General features: G+C 35.8%; 1 protein-coding gene across 22 annotated transcripts in view; it reads left to right on the top strand.

The window, feature by feature from the left end:
* Mga (MAX dimerization protein MGA) overlaps nt 1-26,436 on the top strand; it is a 123,628-nt gene that overhangs the window by 91,907 nt on the left and 5,285 nt on the right. For 4 of the 22 annotated variants that reach the window (XM_048792895.1, XM_048792900.1, XM_048792894.1 and 1 more), the window contains exons 10-20: nt 1,385-1,611; nt 3,155-3,337; nt 4,469-4,541; nt 5,709-6,226; nt 9,297-9,594; nt 11,029-11,655; nt 15,045-15,335; nt 15,515-17,016; nt 19,990-20,120; nt 22,801-22,852; nt 25,150-25,356. In XM_048792895.1, the coding sequence (XP_048648852.1) occupies nt 1,385-1,611; nt 3,155-3,337; nt 4,469-4,541; nt 5,709-6,226; nt 9,297-9,594; nt 11,029-11,655; nt 15,045-15,335; nt 15,515-17,016; nt 19,990-20,120; nt 22,801-22,852; nt 25,150-25,356 (4,109 nt within the window). Of the gene's footprint in view, nt 1-1,384; nt 1,612-3,059; nt 3,338-4,468; nt 4,542-5,708; nt 6,227-9,296; nt 9,595-10,393; nt 11,009-11,028; nt 11,656-15,044; nt 15,336-15,514; nt 17,017-19,989; nt 20,121-20,621; nt 21,329-22,800; nt 22,853-24,466; nt 24,538-25,149; nt 25,357-26,436 lie in introns of those variants that run through there. The other 18 variants (XM_048792903.1, XM_048792897.1, XM_048792902.1 and 15 more) reach the window with 18 other exon arrangements.

The raw sequence follows: 26,436 nt of genomic DNA, 5'->3' as shown, positions 1-26,436 counted from the left end.
TTTTTTTTTTTTTTTGTTCTGGGGATTGAACCCAGGAGCACTTAACCACTGGACCACATCCCCACCCCACCACCTGCTTTAAGTTTTTTATTTTGACACAGGGTCTGGCTAAGTTGCCTAGGGTGTCCTAAAACTTGTGATCCTCCTAACTCAGCCTCCTGAGTTGCTGGGATTACACTACTGCACTGGGTTAAATAATTTTTCATTGTCACAATAGACTATAAAATAAAGGCCATATAATTGTCTCAACAGATTTATATATAAATATACATATATGTGTGTTTTAGTTGTAGTTGGACACAATATCTCCATTTTGTTTATTTATTTGATGTATACATATACACACACACACACACACACACATATATATATGTGTATATATATATATTTAGTTGGGCACAATACCTTTGTTTTGTTTGTTTATTTTTTATGTGGTGCTGAGGATCAAACCCAGTGCCTGGCACGAGCTAGGCAAGTGCTCTACCACTGAGCTACAACAATAGATATTTTTGAAGAAATGACAAAATCCATTTCTTTTAAAAATTCTGAGTATTTCAGGAATAGAAAGCAGGTTTCTCAATCTGGTAAGCCCATCTATGAAAAACTTTATACAGTTGAAATATTAATAGTGAAAGGATTGAGTGGTTTCTCCCAGAAATTGGGAATGGAGGAAGAATGTGTGGTTTCATCACTAAGAACTGTGTACAGTCACCTGTGTGTGTAGTTCCAGTAGCCAGTAACTAGAATGCTTTGGCAGGAGGGCTACTTGAGCCCACTAGATTGAGAAGACTAGCCTGAGTAACAAAGCAATGCTGTGTTTCAAAAAAACAAAAACAACACAATCCCCAAAACAACAGACTGAAGATCCCAGACAGTGTGGTAAGGATTAAAGAAAGACATCCAATGTGATAAGGAAAAATTAAAATTGGCTTTGTTTATAGATAGGAAGATCCTGACCAGTGTATAAAACAGCCAGTAAAATCATTAGTTTAGTTAAGATTGTGTAGCACACATAGTCAGTATACAACATATAAGCAACAAACAACTAGCAATTGAAATTTTTAAAAATACAACTTACAATAACCTCCAAAGAAATAAAATAGTTAAGGATAAATTTGACAAAAGATGCATATGATGCATATACTGAGAACTTTGTTTCATTCCTATCTATGTTCACTCTAGTGCCTAAAATAGATAGTAGATATTCGATAAATATTTGATTAATAGATGAATAAATTAAGGTACATGGGGAGGTTTTTAGGGAGCATCTATTTGACTATTATTTTGAGTTACTGTCTTTGTGAGGGAATAAATTTTGTTTGGCATTGCTTCAGTGATGAACTTCAGTTGCCTAAAGCACCTAAAATCTTAATTTTTTGTTAAGCTATATGTGAAACAGAGCCTGAACAGCCTGTTCGACATTACCCATTGTGGGTGAAAGTAGAAGGTGAAGTAGATCCGGAGCCAGTTTATATCCCAACACCCTCAGTCATTGAGCCTATGAAACCATTATTGTTGCCTCAGCCAGAAGTATTATCTACTACTGTGAAAGGCAAACTGCTTACTGGAATTAAACCTTCACGGGCATATACTCCCAAGCCCAATCCTGTGGTAAGTGCGCCTGGAGTTTCTTTTCTTTCCCTTTTTTTTTTTTTTTTTTGCAAGTTACAAAAGTCATTTGTAGAAGTGATAGATTTCAGCCAGATTTTCGGTTTATATTCTGTGAGCAATTTTTAATGGGTTTGTAAGACATTGTCTTTTTTTGTTTAATCAATTTTTTAGTTGCTGAAACTTTTTAAATGTCATAAAAATAGAAATGAATCAGTGATTCTTAAAGATAGCCATGTCTTTCTTCAAGAAGTTCATGGAAAGCTGGGCTTTTTACATGACTTGCAAAGTCTTTTAAAGGTACTGTTATTCCAGTAGTATAAACTCTTGTGTAATTGAGACACAAAATGCTAGAAAATGTAGAAAAATATTAAGAAAAGCCTTTTAAAAGCAAATTTTTAAATAGTAATAAAAGTTCCAGATTTAAAGTAACAGTTGATATATTGTGTATCTGTGAAGATGGATAGGGAAAAGTAAGACTTCCCAGTCCACTCATTTGAAAAAGAATCCTCTACAGTGCAACACAGCATACATGGTTTCTGTACCAGTGGTGGTCTAAAACTTTGTTACTGGTCTGTGATGAAATAAATATAAGAACAGATCTTTGAGCCATGCATGCCTTTAATCCCAATGACTCAGGAGACTGAGGCAGTAGAATTGCCATTTGAAGTCAGCCTCAGCAACTTAGTGAGACCCTCACTCAAAATAAAAAGGGCTGAGAATGTGGCTCATTGTTAAAATACCCTTGAATACCATCCCCAATTCCAAAGGGGGAAAACAAACAACTTCTACAGCAAGTTGATTAAGGTAAATCTATTGTATTGAAAAATTTGAGCTTGCAGTAATTTTACATGTCTTTTATTTATTTATTTATCTGTTTATTTATTTTAATTGTAGTTGGACACAATACTTTTATTTTCTCTATTTATTTTTATGTGATGCAGAGGATTGAACCCAGAACCGCACAAGTGGTAGGCGAGCGCTGTACCTCTGAGCCACAACCCCAGCCCATAATGTCTTTTATTTTTCTATTTTTTGGGGGGTAGGGTAGGGTAGGGTGGACACTGAGGATTGAACACAGGGCACTCAACCATTGAGCCACATCCACAGCCCTATTTTGTATTTTATTTAGAGATGGGGTCTCTCTGAGTTGCTTAGTACCTCGCTATTGCTGAGGCTGGCTTTGAACTGGTCCTCCTGCCTCAGCCTCCTGAGCTGCTGGGATTATAGGCGTGCCCAGCTCTAGTAATTTGTTTTATTATACTCTATCAGTCTGTGTTTGACTGGTGATTAACAAATGTGTATATTAGCACAGATGACTTGAAAGCACTGCTCTGGTGTAATCTGAATTTCCTGATGCTGAATGAAATCTTTCTGATTGCCCCAAGATTTAGCACATACAAACTGTACTTATACTGTTTAATTTTAAAGCTTGCATTTAAAAATTTCAGCTGATGGAATGGAAACACAGATATTTGTCTTCATTTAGAGTATAGGAGACTTTTTTCACTATTGTATCAGATGTTTTGATACATAAAACTTGCAGATAAGGGAAGAGGACAAAGATCCAGTCTATTTGTACTTTGAAAGTATGATGACTTGTGCCCGCGTTCGAGTATATGAACGAAAAAAAGAGGAACACAGACAGCCATCCTTGTCTCCATCCTTGTCTCCATCACTTCAGCAGCAGAACTCATGTCATTCTAGTCCTGGGAACCATAGTTCAAAGGTGATTACTTGTTACACAATTGTTTTTTAACTTTTAATTCCTTGTTGCTGGTATTAGAACTTGAATTACTATCAGAATGATTAGAATTTTCATGCTATAAGAATAATTAATGTACTCTAGACTTATATGACATGTAAATTAATTTATTTTTCTCCATACTTTGGTGTTCTATACCTTAGGGTTACTAAAAGTATTATTTTTCTGACCTTGGAGTAATTAAAACACAACACAAATACTTCTGGGTTTAATTAAATTATTTATCTGTAATTAGTAAGATTTATGTCTTCCCACACTGATGAATTTTTTAAGTAACTGAAGCTTGTTCTGTTAAACCTAAAATATTTTCCTTCTTCACTAGAGTAACTGTAGAGTACAATGCACATGACAACGATGATGGCGATGATGTTTTTTTTTGTTTTTGGTGGTGGTGGTGCTGGTGATTAAATCCAGGGCCTCAAAGGAGCTATACCACTGAGCAATATTCCCAGGCCCTGATAATTGTTTTCTTGATGACTTAGTCATTATTAAAAACATTAGAACAAGACTACTTGTTTTTTTTTCCCCAGGATTCTAGTAATGTAGTTGTGTGTTCAGATGGGAAGCTGTTTTAGTCAGCTTTTTCACTAAAGGATCTGACCAGAAAAATTATAAAGAAGGAAAAGTTTATATGAGGGCTCATGGTTTCAGAGGTCTTAGTTCATAGAAGGCTGCCTCCATTTCTCAGAGCTTGAGATGAGGTTGAACTCATGGTGGATGTGTGGCAGAGGGAAGCAGCTCACATCATGGTCAAGAAGCAGAGAGAACTCCACTTGCCAGATATAAATATATACCTCAAAGCTATGCCCTAAACCCCACCTCCTCCAGGCACACCCTACCACTTCAGTTACCACTCAGTTAATCCCTCTCAGGGGATTAATTCACTGAGTGGGTTAAGATTCTCACAACCCAATCATTTCTCCCCTGAACCATCTTGCATTGTCTCACATATGAGCTTTTGGGGGACACCTCACATGCAAACCATAACAGAAGCTGTTGATTATTTATTCTACTAATTTAACTTCTGTAAGAGATTTAATGTTTATGTCTTACTCTTTATAGATACTAGTATTTCTGTGTCATTTCCTTCCTTAGGAACCCGATTCTGAACAGCAACCCTTAAAACAACTCATTTGTGACTTGGAGGATGATTCTGATAAATCACAAGGTCAGAATCTTAATAGTAGTTACTGGTAATTATATATGTCTGGATTATATAATGTCAGAAAACCAAAACTAGCAATTCAGAGTATGTCACTTACCCTTTTTCTGGTTTCTGCCAAAAATAGAGATTAATAAGTAAGCATCTTATTTTTTGTTTGTTATTTGGTTTGTTTAATAATTCTCAAAAATAAATTTATTCATATTGATGTGGTATGTTATGAGAGACTTTTAGAGATGAGGTCAGTGAAAATTTTTTTTAGCTCTCTTTACCAAACCTTAGCAATATTGGCATTATTAGCTATTTAAAATTTGCCTCAGGTCTTTCTTACCTGCCACTATCAGGGAAATGCAGAGGAAGAGAAAGAATATCACTGATTTGTCTAATAGAGAATACTTCCTGAATTACTGTAATGAGAGGTAATAGTAATAACCTGGAAGTTACCTCTGGGCTTTTTTTTTTTTTTTTTTTTTGGCTATGCTTTGTAAGTCTTATTCATGCAGTAGTACTTCCTGTCTTTAAAAAATGTCATGGTATGCAGAAAATATGTTTCCATAGCACAGAGAGATTTTGAAAAAGTTGCTTGGGTAGAAGAAACCTGGCTGAGAGCATGAGCACCCTGGGGGCCATGGGAATCAGTATCCTGGACATAACTATAATTATAGCATATTGGTTGGGAAAGTCTGTTGTAGAGATCTCAGTATCTAATGAAATACATATTTTTCAACATGTCACCATGGATAGAAATATATTGGGGAGTTGAATGAAATCTTTCTGATTGCCCCAAAATTTAGCACGTCAGAGCATGTTTCAGAGCAAACTTGCAAGTATTTTTGCTTTGCCCAATGAATAACAGAATAGTAACCTAAGCCAAATAATCAACCTTGGTTATAGGTCATGCTTTGTTTGCAAGCTAGCACTTCTTAGATAATAGTTAAGGCCTCTTAGAGTAATGTTAAAGGAACTTCCTTTTTATCAGAGGATAGTGAAGACAATTTTGTGAGATCTTTCTTCTTTCTAGAAAACTCCCAAATTATGAATGTTAAACTTACATATTAGGTTACCCCTGGAAAGTATATGGGAATAGAACATTGAGACATTGTTGAATATCTTTTAAAAGTCCAGTAGTATAGAATTGCTGTGATTCAGAAAAATTTTTCAATTTTTTATCAGAAAAGAGCTGGAAATCTTCCTGCAATGAAGGGGAATCCTCTTCTACCTCTTACGTGCATCAGAGGTCACCTGGTGGTCCCACCAAACTGATAGAGATCATCTCAGACTGCAACTGGGAGGAAGATCGAAACAAGATTTTGAGCATCTTATCCCAGCACATCAATAGCAACATGCCACAATCACTTAAGGTGGGCAGCTTCATCATTGAGTTGGCTTCTCAACGAAAGAGCCGGGGTGAGAAGAACCCTCCTGTTTATTCTTCTCGTGTCAAAATCTCTATGCCGTCATGTCAAGATCAAGATGATATGGCTGATAAATCTGGATCAGAGACTCCTGGTGGTCCATTGTCCCCTGGGAAAATGGATGATATCTCTCCTGTGCAGACAGATGCTCTGGATTCAGTGAGGGAGAGATTACATGGAGGCAAAGGTCTGCCTTTTTATGCAGGGCTTTCTCCTGCAGGGAAGCTTGTGGCCTATAAGCGTAAACCCAGTTCAAGCACATCTGGGCTTATCCAGGTGAGAATTATCTTTAATCTGGACATAGCACCTTTTTGTATTTAGGTGACATTTTAATTTTTTTCAGAGCCCTTATTGGGCCTTAAGTCCTTTATCTTCACATTTCCTGGTAACTGGGTAACAAAATCATTATTCCTTTTTCTAATAGGTCAGTTAGATGCGTACCTACAGTGAATTTTTGGAACATTTATACACAGAAACAGAGCCTTGTATTATTAGATTTTTCTTTCTATTCTTTTCAGAAAGTTATTCTTAAACTTTATTGCGTAGACTCTAGTGATATTTTGAGAACCAAAGATAGGAATTTAGTTTTTAAAATGTATTATTAGCATACAGCTTTCAATAAGAATCTCTTGTATAGAATGTTAAGGCTAGTAAAGGGAAGATGATGAACTTGACTTTCAGACAGGCAGTTGGCAGTATATATTTAGAAACTTGGAGATATTTTATCTTATTTTTGTGGTGCTAGGGATTGAATTTGGTGCTCTATTAGTGAGTCATGTCCCTACTCCTGGGGAAAATTTTAATTTATGAGAAATTCAAATACATAGAATTAAAAAAAAAATGAGTCATATATTTTTCTTTGATTTGTGAGGTTTTATCAGTGTAGTCACTTTAGGACAAATATATGTATCCTTGCTGTTCAGTAATTCATGCAGAATATATTTGTAAAATTATACCAACATCTAGGAAATCCTTGGAAAGAGAAGTTCCAAATGAAAATGTTAGTCATTGTCAAGGTTTTCTTCTTGCTCATTGGTATAAAATATATTTTTATAAGGGTAGAAAATGTATGCAAGTGTCCCATGTTATTGCTAAGGTTACTCAACTTTGGACTAAGGACTGCTCCATTAATATATAACTGGTCTACTTTAAAAAAAAAATTTATTGTAGTTTACTCTTGCTGGTGCTATGTCATTGCTTCTGTTGGTATTTCTTAAACTCTTAATGATGGAGAGAAAGATATTTCTTTCTTCATTTATTGATTGATACTTTGGAAATAGTGACTTAACTGAGATTTCTAATAAGACTCCCTGAAATAAAGGCATAGAGATTTTGTGTTCTCTCCTGATCAGGACTTCCAAAGCCACCATGGAGTGTCATTTGCATAAGCAGTCAAGCAGTTTATAATATATGTTGAGCATCCTTAACCCAAAAAATATAAAATTCAAAATGATCCAAGAGCCAAAACTTTTTGAGCATTGACATGACCCCATAAATAGAAAATTCCATACCTGACCTCATGTTGTTAAGAGGGCAAACATACTAAAAATATTGTATAAAATTAATTACCTTCAGACTGTGAACACAGTTTAAGGTGTATATGAAGCATAAGTCAATTTTTTATTTAGATTTGGGTTTCATCCCCAAGATATCTCATTACATATATATACAAATATTTTAAAGTCTAAATTTCAAAAACATTCCTAGTCACAAGCATTTTGGATAAGGAATATTTAATCTATGTAGACTTTGGGGAAGCTTCTGAGTAGTCTTAAGCAGTCCCAACAGAACAGGCAGGACTGTCTGACCTAGATGCCACATAGCCTGAAAATCTGTACTAAAGTTTACTTTGGGATGGAGAGATCAAATTTTTTTTTTTTTTTGTACTAAACTTGGATATTCCTGATCTCTCTGGGAATAATCACAATATACTTAAGTAGCAAAGAGTAGTTTTATTTTGCATCTTGGAAGATAGAATAGTTTGCTCTAGCTATCGTCCTTACTAACTTCCTATTAAGAGAGTAGATTCTACCTCAGTCCACCCTCTGTCCACCACTTTTTTCTTTTTTTGGTACCAAGGGCACTTAGCCATATCCCTGCCCTTTTTATTTTGAGACAGGTTCTCACTAGTTAGTCAGGGCCTCACTTAGTTGGTGAGGCTGGCTTTGAACTTGGAATCCTCCTGCCTCAGCCTCCTGAGCCACTGTGATTACAGTGTATGCCACTGTGTCCTGTCCCCCACTTGATAAAAAGAAGTCATAGAAAAGGTTATTTCCTCTAGAGTCACCAGTAATATGACCTAGAGAACATGGGTAAGAAAAATGGGAGGTTTTTGTTTTCTTTCCTTTAAAATAAAAAAGGGCCAGACATGGTGGCATATGCCTGTAATTCCAGCAGCTAGGGAGGCTGAGGCAGAAGGATCGCAAGTTCAAAGCCAGCCTCAGCAACTTAACGAGTTCCTAAGCAACTTAGCAAGACTCTTGTCTCAAAATAAAAATAAAAAGTTCTATGTATGTAACTCAGTGGTAAAGTGCCTCTGAGTTAATTCCCCAGTTCCAAAAAGAAAAGAAATAAAAATTTTAAAAAAGGAAAGAAGCAACAACAACAAAACTATCTCTCTGTCCAAGATGGGCAGTGTAATCAACTCAGCAGAGAAAATCTGTGCCATATTTGGTTTGTTGGTTTACCATGTCTGATAGTTTTCTGACTGTGTCTAGTTACATTGAGTTTTTACCAGCATTTGTTTTGAGCCCATATTTTGTCCAAAATATGAAGACAACATCTTCAAATTTGAGCCTTTTGATAACCAAAAACTGAAGTGACTTTGTAGCTTAGGTTATTGTAACAGTGGTTGTCATAAGAACTTAAAGTAGATTTATCATATATATATTTCAAATATAAAGGATGCTGGAAAAGACCCTCATTTCAGGGCCTCATTATTCTTCTCTGGTCAGAGAGAGGATTCTGTGGAAGACAGAATTTTTGCTGATGATTGTTAATAGCTTAATTAATTTTTTAAATTAAAATAAAACAATTGCATGATTCTTCGGACACATTCATGTGACTTTCCAATATCTAGGATGCAGAAGTGATGAGTTTCTAAGATTCTCTGTTTCTGTACTACAAAATGAAGAAAATGGAATTAGTTCTGAATACCAGATGATGGCATTTTTCTACTTCCCTGTTACTCAGATTGTCCTGAATAGAAAAAGCCCACTTCTTTTTTTCCCCTTCACATCTGAAAAGTAGACTTTTAAAACCTTGTAAAAATGAAACCCCTGTCAAGGGAGAAGAGTTAGCAAGAGAATTTTATCTTTACAGAATTTCTCTTTGCCACTTGTTTCAGGTTAATGGTAAGAGTTACCCGCAGGCTAAGTTGCTATTGGGACAGATGGGGGCATTGCATCCAGCCAATAGGCTAGCTGCTTATATCACAGGCAGGTTGCGACCCTCAGTCCTGGACCTCTCAACCCTCAGTACTGTCATCTCCAAGGTAGCATCCAATGCCAAGGTGGCTGCATCCAGGAAACCACGTACCCTGTTGCCTTCTACATCCAACTCCAAAACGACATCCTCCTCTGGCACTACCACAAATCGTCCTGGGAAGAATCCGAAGGCATTTGTCCCAGCAAAAAGGCCAATTGGTAAGTTGGAGAGTACATATAGCTTGGAAAGGATTATAATTTAGTGCTGGATCAGTTATTACAGGTGTGAAAACTGTTAAAATTAGAAAAGTACAGGATTTGGCATAATTATTATTGATGTCTGTGTTACCTGAATCTTTTTTTTTTGTAAACTCTTCTGATGGCTTATGATTCTAGATGAATTAGAGTCTAGTTACTAGTTACTGTTAGAATTATTTTTGAGTCTTCTACATATTAATATAGAAAAGACGTGATTTAATTTTTTTTTTTTAATTATTTATTTATTTTAGTTTTCAGCAGACACAACATCTTTGTTTGTATGTGGTGCTGAGGATCGAACCCGGGCCTTAGGCATGCCAGGCGAGCGCACTACCGCTTGAGCCACATCCCCAGCCCCGTGATTTAATTTTTTAAAAAATATTTTCTCTAGTAATTTTCCTGTAAGGACGAGGAGTTTTGGCATCAATCAAAAAATGCATGTTCCTTGATCTTAAGATTTCAAGAAGCTAGAAAAGCTAGAGAGTTGGGTTAGTATAGGCTCAGAGTAGAAAGTTTTTTTTTTTATAAAACATGGTTTTCAAAATGTTACATTGTTCCATACATCCCTGTTTTGTGAACCTTTATTTTGCTCAACATTTCATTTCTAGAGTATGTAATAAATTGCCTTCTAGAAGCACTTGTTTTAGCATTTAGAGAATCAACAGTTGCTTTATTGAATTCCTCTTTCTGTTGTTTCAAATCTATTTAGGAATGTTAAGTAAAAGTGTCAATTGTGTCTTCATTCTTATTCCTCTAACAGGAAATTGAAATATCTGGCTGAAGGCTGGAGTTGTGTGAAGATAGAGGATAGGCATTGTATGCCTTAAAAAGAACCTATTTTGCCTCCTTTAAAAAAACAACTTTAATTGTGATTTTAAAACAACAACAACAACAACAACAAAAATGCAGCCCTGTCCTGCACTCTTTTGAAAAAATATCTATGCATTTTAAGAATATGCAATACTTAACTGTCTTATTCATAAGAGACAGCCTTAAAGAGGTGGAGGTGCTGGTATAGGAGGAAGTGGTGGAAATAAGTTTTAAAATTAGGATTAGGCAAAAAATCCTCTTCTTTTTACTTTCTGTTTTAGGTGGTGAAGTTTTACTGCTGTATTGTCTTTTTAGTGTCCTGACGAATTGAATATTTTGCATAGCCAGAGAATTTTAATAGGAACACTCAGTTTTAAACCCTTTCTTGTTGGAATTATATGCCATTGTTTTGGATTGAGGGAAGTGTTTTGATTTCTGTGGGTGGAAATTGGCACATATAATACAGGTAGGTAGTACCTGTAAGAAATTGACCCAGTGGTGCACAATTAATGTTGATAAGCACAGTCACTAGGAGGGTAAAATAAGAGAACTGAAGATTTTTGACCTGCAAATTTTTATTTGCAGCGGCTCGACCCTCTCCTGGTGGTGTGTTCACACAGTTTGTGATGAGTAAAGTTGGAGCCTTGCAGCAGAAGATACCTGGAGTTAGCACACCCCAACCCCTGACAGGGCCACAGAAGTTCAGTATCAGACCTTCTCCAGTAATGGTCGTCACACCTGTGGTTTCTTCTGAGCCAGTTCAGGTGTGCAGTCCCGTGACTGCTGCTGTCACTACTTCCACCCCTCAAGTGTTTTTAGAGAATGTTACTGCTGTGACATCTATGACTGCTATTTCTGACGTGGGAACTAAAGAAACTACTTATTCTTCTGGTGCCACCACTGCAGGGGTTATTGAGGTCTCTGAAACTAATACCAGCACCCCTGTAACATCTACCCAGTCTACAGCCACTGTGAACCTTACCAAAACTACTGGGATAACTACCCCTGTGGCTTCAGTTACTTTTCCTAAGTCTTTGGTAGCATCTCCTCCAACCATAACTCTTCCTGTTGCTTCCACTGCCTCCACCTCCATAGTCATGGTGACCACAGCTGCGTCTTCCTCCATGGTGACCACACCTACTTCATCTCTGGGCTCTGTTCCTATTATACTCTCAGGAATTAATGGGAGTCCACCAGTGAGCCAGAGACCAGGTAAGGCCTAATTATTACTAGTTGCTTAACTGTATAGTTGTTTATGTAATTTTGCAGCTGGGGGTAGGATCTTTCTGTCTGTCTGTCATCTGTCTCAGGATAATCATGTAGGTGTTTTCTGCTATGGAATTTGAGTGTATTTCTGAAAATATTTGCATTCTGCAAAACTGAATATTTTAAAATAATAGAGCTCATGGTTAATGCAGTTAGATCACTGAAAATATATAATTTTGTAAGTAAAACACTGCAGAAACAACTTATTCCTTGGGAGATGATCAGTAGAACTTAGTGGGCCTGCAGGTTGCCTCAGGAGATAACAAAAAAACTATTGAAAAACATTAGAATAGAAATGCTGGCTGAAGGACACCGAAATAATTAGATGAGAGTGGAGCTCTGAGCCACTAGAGCAGTCATTAAGGTGAGCATGGGAGAAAGTACAACCTATTATGTGACATGCTGAGATCTAGGAGTACATATCCTTAAGAAGGGAACCATATGTACAGATGCTCTTTTTTGGGGTGTGTGTGTGCTGCATTGTAATTTAAAAAAACGAAATGAAAGGGCTTCTGCCAATGCTTTATCCAAGCTGAGGGCTTTTTTTTTTTTTTTTTCTTTTTTCTTTTTTGAAGATTAAAATATACTTCTGCTGGGTGTGGTGACACATGCCTATAAATTCCAGCAACTTAAGAGGCTGAGATAGAAGGATTGAAAGTTTTGAGACCAGCCTCAGCAATTTAACAGGGCCCTAAGCAACTTAGCAAGACCCTGTCTCAAAATAAAAAATAAAAAGGGATGAAGATTTGGCTTAGGCACACTTGAATATACTCCTGCTATTCTAGCTCTTCTTGCCTAGCAAAAATCATTTTTATTTATTTTATGTGGCTCTGAGGATCGAACTCGGTGCTTCATGTGTGCCAGGCAAGCCCTCAACCACTGAACTACAACCCCAGCCCTCATATTTTAAATTCTCAACTTCTTAGTTAAAATTTTCCTCTTGTTGGCTTAGGTTAAACAAATTCATAATAGGAATATTATGTGCTTTGGTATATTTTATATCCAAATGCAACTACATAAAGTAGGTGATTCTTTTAGTCTATTCAGAGAAGAATTAATGTATATAAAACTGAGAAACTTTGCAGAATTCAAGGGAAATAACTACCCAGTATCATTATATTGCTCTGAATCCCATTTGTACTATTTTTTTATATTTATTTATTTATTTTAGTTTTAGGTTGACACAATGTCTTTATTTTATATTTATGTGGTGCTGAGGATTGAACCCAGTGCCTCATGCAAACTAGGCGAACACTCTACCACAGAGCCACAACCCCAGCCCCCCATTTGTACTATTTTAAAAATTATTGTTTTAATTAACTACTTTTTAATATAAATGTTTTTAAGAGACTGAGTGGAAGCCAATGTTACTTGGCAAAAGACAGGTTGACCTCATAAACAAGTAGTAAATAAAATATATTAATAAATTCAAATATTTACTGTAAGTTCTGTGCTTGTGGCATCTCTTTCTGTTGATGAAGAGAGCTAGAAAATACTGAAGTCATTTTTTAAAGATAAAATATCTAAGATTGTGGGGCTGTGGCTCAGTGGTAGCGCACTGGCATGTGTGAAGCACTGGGTTCAGTTCTCAGCACCACGTATAAATAAATAAAGGTCTGTCAACAACTTAAAAAAATCCAAGACTGGTACTTTCTTATGTATATAATCAAAAGATTAAAATTGAAATGGGAATGGCTTTTCTATCAGTGTGATACAGTGTTACTTTATATTCATATATCACTTAAAATATTTTGTTGAATGCCACTTAAAGAAATAGTGATTGTATTTTATTTTTTGGTACTGGGAATTGAACTTAGGAGCACTTAACCACTGAGCTACTTCCCCAGCCCAAAATAGTGATGTTAATAAATTTTCTTATCTCTTCTATAAATACAGAGAACTCAGGTAACTGCTAGTTCTAAGGAAGTGGACATTTTATTCTCAGTTCATAAAGAGCATATCAAGTTGGATATTTTGATTGTCTGTTTTTTTCGTTTGACTTATGTTTTTCTCTTTCCCTGATCCTCACCAACATTTAAGTAACTTATCACATTTTCAGTGGGTATAAGAAAGATTGCTTTCATTCTTTGAATTGAGGTAATTTAGGTTTTGAATCACTCTAAAAATAAATTTGAAAAGTTTGAGAAATTGTGTTAACATTTTCTTAATTCATGTAAGATAGGTGAATGTTTTTTGTTTAAATTGCACAGTATTATTTTCATGAACAAACTGGTCTTTGTTTTATTTCATTTTTAGAATAGTCCTAGATTTTTTATGTTACAGTTTATCATCTAAATGTTATGAGCATGGGGCCAGGTGTGGTGTTGCACACCTATAATCCCAGTGGCTCAGGAAACTGAATCAGGAAGATCACAAGGTCAAAGCCGGCCCCAACAACTTAGGAAGGCGCTAAGCAACTCAGAGAGACACTGTCTCTAAATAAAATATTAAAAAGGGAAAGGCTGGGGATGTGGCTCAGTGGTTGAATGTCCCTGGGTTTACTCCTTAGTACAAAAAAGTTATTAATATGATTTTCTCTTAGAATTGTAATGTTTTGTGTGGACACAATGCATATCTGATAGAAAATCACATTAAGCCAGAAATTTTTGGGTTTAATTTTTTTCCTTTATTGGCAGACTATTAAATTTTTTACAAATTTATAAAATAAAGTCAAATAAGTTCACCAATTTGAATTATAATCATTTGTGTTAAAACTGTCTTTTCCCTCCTCTTGTCAGGCTTTATTTATCTTTTTTTTTTTTAAATTTTTTTTTTAGTTTAGATGGACACAATACCTTTCATTTTATTTATTTTTATGTGGTGCTGAGGATTGTACCCAGGGTCTCAAAAGTGCTAGGCGAGCACTCTACCACTGAGCTATGACACCAGCCTTTACCTATCTCTTTGATTTAATATGAATCCAAATTTAGAGGAATACCCTGGTTGTCATTAGGCAAAAGCAATATCTCTATAAAAGCACCTCTTGACAGTTAATGCTTTTTTAAATCATTCTGGGTTCTCTTGCGGGGAGGTGATAGGGATTGAACTCAGGGCCTTGTGCACGTAAGGCAAGCACTCTACCAACAGAGCTATGTCTCCAGCCTTTTAATCATTCTGAATGCAAAACTCTACAATGTCTGGTTAGTTACTCGAGTTTAAAACAAATTCCTCTCAGCCATAAAGAGTGTATTATAGAGGGACAAGATTTTTCCAATTTTATAATTCAAATTAGAAGTTGCTTGTAGCATTGTCAGATCTTGTATTTGTTGTCATAGCTTTTTTCCTTCATGTGTTGAGGGAGAATTCTGATATTATGTTTCTGTTTTGTTTTTTAGAAAGTGCCCCTCAAATTCCAGTGGCTACTCCACAGATCTCTCCTAACACAGTGAAACGTACTGGACCACGATTGTTGTTGATTCCAGTACAGCAGGGTTCTCCTACGCTTAGACCTGTCCCAAACCCACAACTTCAGGGACATCGGATGGTCTTGCAGCCTGTAAGGAGTCCAAGTGGAATGAACCTGTTCAGGCATCCCAATGGGCAGATTGTCCAGCTCCTGCCTTTGCATCAGATTCGAAGCTCTAATACCCAGCCCAGTTTACAGCCTGTCATGTTTCGGAACCCAGGTATAAAGTTAGAGATCTTTCTAATGAATTTTTCTTTAAGTAAATCAGTTGGCTATATGATTTATTACTATACCAGGATTATTCTTAGTCTCTTAGAGTCACATGTCCAAAAAAGAAAAACACCAGTGAATTATTGAGATGGGCAGTCATGATTTAAATTTTCTTTTTCTTTCTTTCAGGGTCTGTGATGGGAATCCGGTTACCTGCTCCTTCCAAACCTTCTGAGACTCCACCATCTTCCAGTTCATCCTCTGCTTTCTCTGTTATGAATCCTGTAATTCAGGCTGTTGGGTCTTCTCCAGCAGTGAATGTTATCACTCAAGCACCATCATTGCTTTCCTCTGGACCTAGTTTTGTCTCTCAGGCTGGCACATTGACCCTGAGAATTTCTCCTCCCGAACCACAAAGTTTTGCAAGTAAATCAGGCTCTGAAACCAAAATTACCTATAGCTCAGGAGGGCAGCCTGTTGGTACAGCCAGTCTTATTCCTCTCCAGTCTGGTAGTTTTGCCTTGTTACAGCTCCCAGGACAAAAGCCTGTTCCTAGCTCCATTCTTCAGCATGTTGCTTCCCTTCAAATGAAGAAGGAATTCCAGAATATAGATCAAAAAGATGAAATGAACTCTATAAAAAAAGAGAAGGAAACTAGGAAAACTCTACAGTCAGAAGGAGAAGCTACAGACCCAGAGGCTAATAAACAAAATTCAGGAACTATTGCCTCAGAGGAAACTCTGAATATTTCTTTGGAAGATGGGGGTGATCGTTTGGATGAAGATTCTCTTACAGAAGAAGGTCCCACAACTGTCAAACCTTCTAAACTCTCCTATATGGCTGGGTCACACACAGATGAAGACTATAAAAATATTAATGAAGAGAGTGGGACTAGAAATCATGGTAGTTCTAAAGAAAAACTGTCTCTTCTAGAAGTTAGGACGATTTCTGAAAAAGCCAATATTATGACAGTACAAAATGTAAATAAAGTACAGCTACAGAACTGTGCTGTGAAGGTGGAACAGCAGAAGGGATTCGACAATCCAGAGGAAAAACTAAATGAGTTTCCAGTCATCTCTAATGAAGAAAGTAAACTTGAATTATCAGGGAGCAAAATTATTATGGAGCAGCAGTCTAATCCACGGGCCAAGGAGAAGGAATGTGGAGACTCTAGGGAGAAGGACAGTATTAGGGAAAAATGGAGAAAACACCTGAAGGGCCCTTTGACCCGGAATTATGTGGGAACTTTGCAAGAATGTAAGAAGGAGACAGATGAGTTGTTAATTAGAGAAGCAAAGCCATGTCAAGAAAATTCAGATGTATTTCAAGAACAGGGGATCTCTGACTTACTTGGAAAAAGTGGAACTACTGGGAATGCCAGAGTTTTAAAAACTGAATGTGATTCTTGGAGTATGATTTCTAATCCTGCAGCCTTCTCCATTGTTCCTAGGAGAGCTACAAAAGGAAGCAAAGGGAATGGACACTTTCAGGGTCACTTATTGCTACCAGGAGAACAGATACAACCAAAGCAAGAGAAGAAGGGTGGGAGAAAAAGTACTGGCTTTACTGTTTTGGATTTGGAAGAAGAGGATGAAGAAGATGAGAATGAGAAAACCGATGATTCTATTGATGAAAATGTGGATGTTGTTTCTGACTACCAGAGTGAGGATGTTGATGATGTAGAAAAGGTGGTGAGCCCATTTTTGTTGTGACTGAAACCTCAAGGATTTAAATGATTTATTAGAGACAGTAGCTTTTCCAGAAGATCAATAAGACCTAATACATTCAATTGGATGCCTAGGTTTAGATCATTATTAACAGCCCTGTAGCTTTTAGGATGTATCAGACAGGCAACATTTATTGGGCTTATCCTTTGACATTTGTCTGTTTTTTATGGTAAGGGTAGCTTGAACTTTTGGGGTATAGATGCTTGAGAATCCCTAGTAGCTTTAAAAGGAATGTTTTGAAACCACTACACCCATTTGATCTCAGTAGTTTCTTTGACATTTGCTACATGGAGTGATTCTAACTTATCTGTTAGATATAATATGTAAGAAACAGAATGAATGGGTGACCTTTGAACTGGAGGATAACCCTGTCTACCTGCATTTAGAGTGAAGTTTTTGTTTTGGAGAAAAACTAAAAAATACCATCTAATATTTTAACGTAATTCTGCCTTAAATTGCCTTTTAATTATCCTCTGAAGACTTAGTTTCCAGAATTTATATTTTAGACTTTAATTATAATCCTTTGTAATATGACTTTTATAATTGATTATTAAAAATTTCCTGAAGCATTTTTATAGGCCTCCGACTTAGGGGTGTATTAACTGAACTAAGTAATTGTGAGTCAGGTGTGATACAAAGCAGGAGTTAGAAAAGCTTTTTCTGTGAAGAGCCAGATAGTAAATATTTTAGATTTTGCAGGCTGCTGTTGTAGTGTGGTAGCAGCCACAAACAATACATATGTTAATGACTGTGGCTTTGTTCCAGTAAATCAGGCTTTGATTTGCCAAATTCTGACATAGGGTCTGATGTAAAACATGAGACCATAGACAATCTATGGGGTGCCCTGAAATTTAAACAATCTCCCTCTTTTTGGGAGCAGATGACATAGCCCTCTGTACCGATTATCATGTGGTTGATTGTTTCAGAATCTCACTTCCTTAAGATTCATTCAGCTCCTGAATTGTTTGGTCTTTTTTTGTTAATCCCTAATGACCTTATGCAGATAAAATATAACAAAAAGGTTAGTATTTTAAAACTCTAAAATGTTTAAATATTTTAATGTTCCTGGTTCATTATTTTTGAACCTCAGTTGTCTGATTTATAAGTGAGGATCTAGCTCTAAAATTGAATGATTCTATATGCATTTGCCTTATAATTTTCTTTGTAATCCTTTTCAAGGTTATATATCTAGAAATCTGAATTCATTGAGTTTAAAAGTTATATTGCAGATCTTACAGTGCTTTTTGTGATCTCCCATTGTAGTCAATCCAGAGAAAAATCAGACCAAAAAATAGTTCAACTTTAAAACTATTGCTAGTTACAGAATTGATTTTAATCGAGTCAGTTCTTTAGAGTGCCATAATTGCAAGGAGATACTGCTTGAAGGTGCAAGTTGGGAATTTCATAGATAATTTACACAGATTTTTTAAAAAGTAAGAACAGTATTTTAAATGATCTCCAAAATCTAAATTCTATATCATTTTTATGTACATGCCCCATGCTTAAGTTATTTTTATACTTGTTATTAGAATTAGATTGAAATGGTGTGAGCAAAGCTGTGAATAGCCACTTTAATGAAATACTGGGTACTTTTTTTTGGAAAGTCTACAGTTGAAACTATGCAGTAGGCAGACATTCTTCAGTCTAAATATCACAAAGCATATATAACTGAAATACTAACTAAAAATTCTGTTGGGATGCTGTTGATTTTGCTTCCTAGAATTAATGTTTATATACACTGTTTAAATTTAATGTATATTGTTTAAGTTGTACTTAAATTGGGGTGGGAACAAAAGATAGTTTGTATTTAGTGTCTGTTGATCTTACAAAACCTATAATTTGGGGGTAAGTAATTTTTCCAAAAAGTCTATAAACATAACGAGGTGGTTGGGATGTTGTCTCTCTCTGGTACAGTGTGAGTATATAAACAGTGAATTTTTATGATAGATGCATATTGGTAAATGCTTACTTGATTGACTTCTTCTTTGGTATAAGGAACCACAACAATCCTGGGTTTCTTTTGAAATCTGAAATTCCTTAAGAGTTCTCATTCTGTGAGGTTGAGAGACTTTGAATATTGTCTGGGTTGTATTCTGTACCATATCTGCCTTGTGTGTGTTGATTTATTGGCATCTGATATGGTGTTAGTCATGAAACCCACTTAGGAAAGAGTTCTTCTCCTCCTTCTTCTCCGTCCTTCTTTTTTCTCCTTCTTTTTCCTCTTCATCCTCCAGGCCTCTTCTCTCCTTTTTCCTCCTCATTGGAACCCAGGGCCTTGCGCATGCTATTCAGTGTTCTACCACTGAGCTATACCCCAATTCCCAAATAGAATTTTGTTCTTTCCATATTCCTCCTTTCCAAATTTTATTTCACTGGCGTTTGATCTTAAGATTTAGGAAACCATAGCCAGGCACAGTGGTACTACCTGTAACCCCAGCTACTCAGGAAGCTGAGGCAGAAGGATCACAAGTTTAAGGTCAGCCTTGGCGACATAGTAAGATCCTGTCTTAAAAAGGGCTGGGGATGTATCATAGTGATAGAGTGTCCTGGGGTTCAACCCCCAGCACTCCTACCCGCCAAAAAAAAGGCAAGGGGGTGGATTTGGGAAAGCCTTAATGAAGCCATACCTGAATTTTATCCTCTAGAGGTAACATTGAAGCATTAATGCATCCCGTTGGGAACTCTCTTTAGCTTCAGAATTAATGATGTCTGTTTAATATATATCTGTGAGTTTTGTAGTTCTTGGTGGTTAACTCAAATCATATGTTGTCTGACTTAATTCTTTTTTTTATGATTAACAAGTTTACAATTGTCAAATACTCCAGTGTAAGATCAGTGTTTGGTAGTAGTTGATTTTATAAAGTGAGTATGCAGTTGGAAAGTTTAGGTGTGGGTGCACCTCAATACTTTATTTACTGTTGAAATGATGTTTTTCAGAATAACTGTGTAGAATACGTTGAGGATGATGAGGAACAAGTGGACATTGAGACTATAGAAGAGCTTTCAGAGGAAATTAATGTTACCCACAAGAAGACCACTGTAGTTCACACACAGTCATTCAAACAGCCGTAAGTCTTAATTTATCTTTGAGTTATAATTGTTGTTCCTGTTATAATTGTTGTTACTTTTTAATCAGAAAAAACCTATATGTTCTTTTTAGGACATTTAGGTAACTGACCTGGTTCCTTTATTCTTCTAGCTTTTTTTCTGACTAGTATAGATGAAAAGAGAAGCTGTGATTAGGAGCTGATTCGCTTGCCTTGGTTATTGTTCGGAGGCAGGGTATAAATGTCAATAATAGATGCTTTTGGAGAGTGATAGACTGGTGTTAAAATACTAGTTTTGAAGTGTTGAATAATACATGTAACTTGCATAATAACTGACACAGTGGACTACTCAACAAATGTTATTTATCTTTTAAGAATAAGGCATTAAATTCTAAATTTGTTTATTTTACTAGTTAAACAGGTGAGTTACAGGTTTGAAAATTTTCCTGCCTCTTCGGCTGATAAAATGAAAATACGGAGGATATGAGGACTTGCTCAGGAATATTTCCTTTTCTGTTTTAGTAAACTTTGTATTGATTAGGGACTGGGATTTGAGAGAGAAGGGAAGGAAGATACGACTTCTTGTTTTCTGCTAGACCTTGTACTTCTCCTGTTACATATGAAGTAGCAATGATCTGAGAAAGTAACTCTTCATCCCTACTGATGCTGAAAAAGTCTGAGGAATAGAAGGTAGGACTAGTAATTATCTTTACACCAGAACTATTTGCAGGCTACTTCAGTTACCTACTGGTTAAGCATGAAAGAGTTTTGAGTCTCTTAACTGAATTAGACTTAATAAGCTAAACAGTATTGTTGAATTAATAAAGCATGTTTTAAAACTGAGTTCCTAAACAGTAACAACAAACAAAATCTAAAACATACCATTTACACGAGTAACAGGAAAAAGAAAGTTTCCTTGGAATATATCTAATAAAAGCTGTGCAAGACTTTAATTATAAACTCATACTAAAAGACTTGAAATAATAATTCAGTCAATAGAGAGAAACCATATTAGTGGGTTAGAATAACAAAGGACCAAGCATAACCAATACAGAAAGAGCACAAACTATAAAGGAATAGATTGAAACTAAAGATTTAAGAGCCATGTTTAGTGTTCCTGAGGCCCTGAGTTCAGTCCCCAACCCTGCCCCCCACCTCAAAAAAAATAATAAAGATTTAATTTTTAAGTCTAATTAAATGTAAAACTTTAGCCGGGCACAGTGGCATTGGAGGCTAAAGCAGGAGGATGGAGAATTCAAAGCCAGCCTCAGCAATTTAGGAGGCCCTAAGCAACTCAGTGAGACCCTGTCTCTAAATAAAACATTAAAAAAGGCAGAGGGCTGGGCCTCAGTTGTAAAGTGCCCCTGGGTTCAATCCCTGGTACTCCCCCCCACCACACACACACAAACCTCAAAATTCTGTCAGAACACCTTGAAAACCATGAGAAGGCAAGCTTAGTCTATAAGTATTTGTAGTACATAAAACTGACAAAGGGTTATTAGTATTAGGATATTAAAAATTTGTTACCAGTCTATTAGAAAAAGATAATTCAGGGCTGGGGGTGTGGTTCAGTGGCACACTACTTGCCTAGTATGTGCAGGGCCCTGGGTTTGATCTCCAGCACTGCAAAAACAAAATATGATTCAGTAGAAAAATATGGATATCACAAGCTGAAAGCTTACAGAAGAGGAAACCTAAAAGGCCAGTAAGCATGTACAGATTTGTTCATCTTCACAAGACATTAGGGAAATGCAAATTAAACTGCAGTAACTGTATCAATTCATACTCTTAATATTCAAGTGTGTCAAAAATAGAAATTTATGATAGTACCATATAAGCGTGGAGCAATGGGAACTCATAAAATTGTTAATGACCACTATGAGGTACAGTTTAACATCTACTAACGTTGAAGATGTGCATACCTCTTTCTTTGAACCTAGTAATTCCACTCTTATGTTACCATACAACAGCTTACAACATGTGTACAAGGAATCATTGTTTTGCTGTTGTGAAGATTTAGAAATGACCTAATAACAATATAAAAACTACTAATATTCTTAAAAAATTTTTTGGTGGGCAGGGGGGATTCACACTGTGGAATACTGTATGCTAGTTGAAATAATCAGATTAGAACTATGTATACAACATATCTCAGGTGTAATGATGAAACAACTCAGTTGCAGAAAGATACAATATACTATTTAAAATGATACATAAATTTTTTTGTTTAGAAGTGGACATTCCTAAGAAAACTGAAGAAACACATTGAAACTCAATTCAGGAGTATTTACCTATGAGAAGGATGGAAGGGAATGTGATTGAATAGTCTGCATTTGGGGGTTGGTTTTGTTTTTTTATGGTGCTGGGGATTGGCCACTGAGCTACATCCCCCCCTTTTTTATTTTTTTAAATTTTGAGATGGGTTGTTGCTAAGTTTGCTGAGTATAGTCTCAAATTTGTGATCTTGCGTCATTTCCCGAGTTACTGGGATTATAGGCATCTCATTGTACACAGGCTTTTCTTAGAGGAAAAAAAAAAAAGTATGCTGTTGAATAAATAATATGGCCCACTACCACACCTTGGGGAAAATAAATTGGTTGTAATTTAGACAATTTAGGGTGGTGTGCTTTAATACAGTTGTTAAATAGGTCTTAGATTGTTGAATTTCAATAAGACATTGAAAAATACTATATTTATCTAGGTGCCGTACCCATATCTCTGCTGATGAAAAAGCTGCTGAAAGGAGTCGAAAGGTATTTAGAACATATTTAATGATGATTACTCATTTAATAAAATTGGTAATGTTTATGTTAGAGTTGAAATAATATTAGCTATATTAACTGAGATTTTTTTCAAGGATGTTTTTCTCAAGAAGTTCATATAATCAACTTGTCCCCCCTTAACAAAATTGTACTGTTAATGTGCTTTTTCTCCCTTTTAGTTCTACTTCCCCCAGAGAGGGAATAATTGAGTTCAAATGGGTATGAAGCCTATGAAAATTTATTTGCTTATTTGAAAACTAATCGTATATTGTAATGATTTGATGTGAAACAAGCTGGCATTCTTACTTGTAAGCCTAGGCTTGTACTTTTCAGTGGTCCAGATTGAGCCATGAAGTTATAAACTACCTTTAATTTTTTAAATGTACCATGTTACTGTGTTTTCTTTATTTAAGAGATAAGGCAGTGATGGGGATTAGGTTGAGGTGGAGGGTGGCATTTCATTTCAAATTCTCTCAAAAACCCTGCAGCATGATTGTTTGGCTATTTGAGGATCATAGGAAACATATGTGCATGGTTGTAATCATTTTTCATAAATATCACTATATTTGGTTATTTTTGTTTATTCTAAAACATATATTTAGATGGCAGAGCTTTCATAATAGCTTATTTACATAATCTTTTGTTTTATACCCAAATTATTACAAGCAAGTACTTGCAGTGCTTTCCTTTATTTAAGTTTGTTCTATCTTATTGCATTTTTGATTCTCCCATACTAAGTTAATGTACAGAGGGTTCAACTTTAGAAAAAATGTCTTTACCTTAAGAGTTTTTGGGCACTGTAAAGGTAATGATGAAAACAGACAGTATCAGGAAAGATAATTAACAGCCTCAGAGGGGGAATAAAAACAAAGCTGTGTAAGATAGGAAATGTAATTATTCAGTTTCTATGAATATTTATAGTGTCAGAATAGTATAAATACCCTCAGTGATTTTTTTTTAAGAATTTGTATAACTCTGAGTAAAATATGAAAAACCTAATTTTATTCTTGAAAAATGTCTAAATATATATCACAGATTGTGCAGTGAAAGGGAAGAAAAAAAGAGAAGGATATAGATACCAATACCCTCATTTTACAAAGTGGAAAGTCAAAATAATCTATTTATTGTTATAAAACAAGAAATTAAGAACTATATATTCAAGTTGCTAAGGGATCTAGTGAAGAACTAAAATTAGTGATATAGCTATATTAGAAAAATAGAGTGGCAAAGATATAAAAATGATGTGAGTTAAATCCTTTTCTGCATAGCAAGTAGTCAATAGACAGCATGAAAATATATAAGTTCTTCATGTATTTTTAACCTTACATTTATCTATAACTTGTTCATAAGAAGTAAATAATATTTAAAATTGAAATAGAATAAAAAAGATTAAAGGAGGCCTAAGGGGTTCTGAGAGTGAAGGCAGACTTTGCTGGGAAAAGTACAATGTTTGAGTTTTAGATGTTAAATTTAAGTGCTATGGAAGATTGGGAGGGACAAAGGGGAGGGGTCATCAGGTGTATGCAAAAGGGGAGGTGTAGGATTGCCTTGTATGTTTTTGGAATTTCTAACAGTTAGGAATGGCTGGAGAAAAAGGTGATTTAGAAGAGTGGAAGTTGATCCTTTATGGAGCTGTGAAAGATCTTACAGTATTTTTTTAAAAAATTCTTTTTTAATCATTTTTCCACTAATCAAGATTTTTTTTATATAATTTGTATCATGAAAATTAGTTTTGATAATAATAAATTATATAAATAAGCTTTACAAAAGATCCCATGTTCCAGACCGGATGTGGTGGTGCATGCCTATAATTCCAGTGACTTGGGAAGCTGAGGCAGGAGGATTGCAAGGTCAGCCTCAGGAAATTAGCGAGGCCCCAAGAACTTAGCAAGACCCTGTCTCAAAATAAAAACATTAAAGGGGGGTGCTGTGGATGTGGCTCAGTGGTTTAGTGACCCTGGGTTTAATCCCTGATTGCAAAACTAACCTCAGCAATAAAAGATGCCATGTTCCCTCTTGCTCCCATACTTTTCCTCATTTGAGAACCACTGAAATTGAGTTGGAAATTGATATGATTATATTAGCATGTATTTGAATTTATACTGTTGACATTGTTGAAATTAGATTTGGAGGAAGGATAGCGTGGTATTAAGATGAGCAATCAAGAGGCTGTTATAACAGTCCAGGCAGAAGATGATGGGTACCTGAGATAGAGCAATGCTGTTTGGGATAGTGGTAGAGGGCAGGTACATGTGAAAGATGTTGAGGAGGCAATCTCATTTGGACAGGCTCCACAAATTCCTTTAAAACTGAAACCTGATTACTGGAATGACAAACTACAGAAAGAAGCAGAAGCTTTTGCCTATTATCGCCGGACACACACTGCCAATGAGCGGCGGCGACGTGGTGAAATGAGAGATCTCTTTGAAAAATTGAAGATTACATTGGGATTGCTTCATTCTTCCAAGGTTTCCAAGAGTCTCATTCTTACGCGGGTAAGTGTGTGTCTAAGAGAACCTTATAGATAATATGGGAAAGGGGACCCATTGTCATGTGATGGAAATTGAAATAGAGCTACTTTAACAACTGAATGTGTACTAGCGAATGTTCAGTAAATTTCTTAGAGGGGGGAAATTGTTATATTGAGTCAGAGTAGGTTTTTATTGAAAGCTAATTTAACTAACAGAGTTATCTTCCTTTAAATAAAATCAGAAACTCTAGGTAACTCTGTTTACCACATTCTCTTTACATTGTTCCTACTAGTACTTAGAAGAGTTTGTCACAGTATAAAGCATAGCATAAGTGATATATTCTTTTAATTGCAGATGGACACAGTGCCTTTTTATTATTTGTTTTTATGTGATGCTGAGGATCTAACGCAGTGCCTCTCACATGTGCTAGGCAAGTGCTCTATCACTGAGCTACAACCCCTGCCCATAAGTGATATTTTAACATACTTCATAACAGTTGACATTTTAAAAGAAAATCTGAAATATTCACACTAGGAGAAGTTTTAACTTTGCGCATAGAATAGCTTAGGGTAGTTTTGTTTAAATTGCTTTTAAGTAGAAGTTGGAGATATAGCTGGGCATGGTGGCACATACTTGTAATCCCAGCATCTAGGGAGGATGGGGTAGTTCAAAGCCAGCCTCAGCAACTTAGTAAGACCTTGTCTCAAAACATAAAAGGGGCTGGGAGTGTGGCTCAGTTGTTTAAGTGCCCCTGGTTTCAGTCCCTGATACAAAAAAAAAAAAGTTGTTGAGAAATAATAGGGTAAGTATTCATATACCTCTAGCACAGTGTTCTTTCAACCAAATGTATGCTAGAAGATTAAAGTTGATTAAAATCTAAACTGAACGTGAATATTTTATATCTCTGTTCAAGAAATAGTAGAGCACCTGTTACTCAGTGATATTTTCTTTGAAAATAATCATTAATCATTATCTACATTCCCTGAAAGTATAACCCAGAAAACTCCATGTGGTTTTACCAAAAAAAGTTCTTATATATAAATAGTTGTTTTAAATGGTATTTTAAAGATCTTTAAATTATTAATTTATGATTTTGTCACTAAG

Source organism: Marmota marmota, unplaced genomic scaffold (genome assembly GCF_001458135.2).
Source record: "Marmota marmota marmota unplaced genomic scaffold, marMar, whole genome shotgun sequence".
Classification (NCBI taxonomy): Eukaryota; Metazoa; Chordata; class Mammalia; order Rodentia; family Sciuridae; genus Marmota; species Marmota marmota.
Note: the sequence above shows the minus strand (reverse complement) of the source record. Positions and strands in the feature narration are given on the sequence as shown.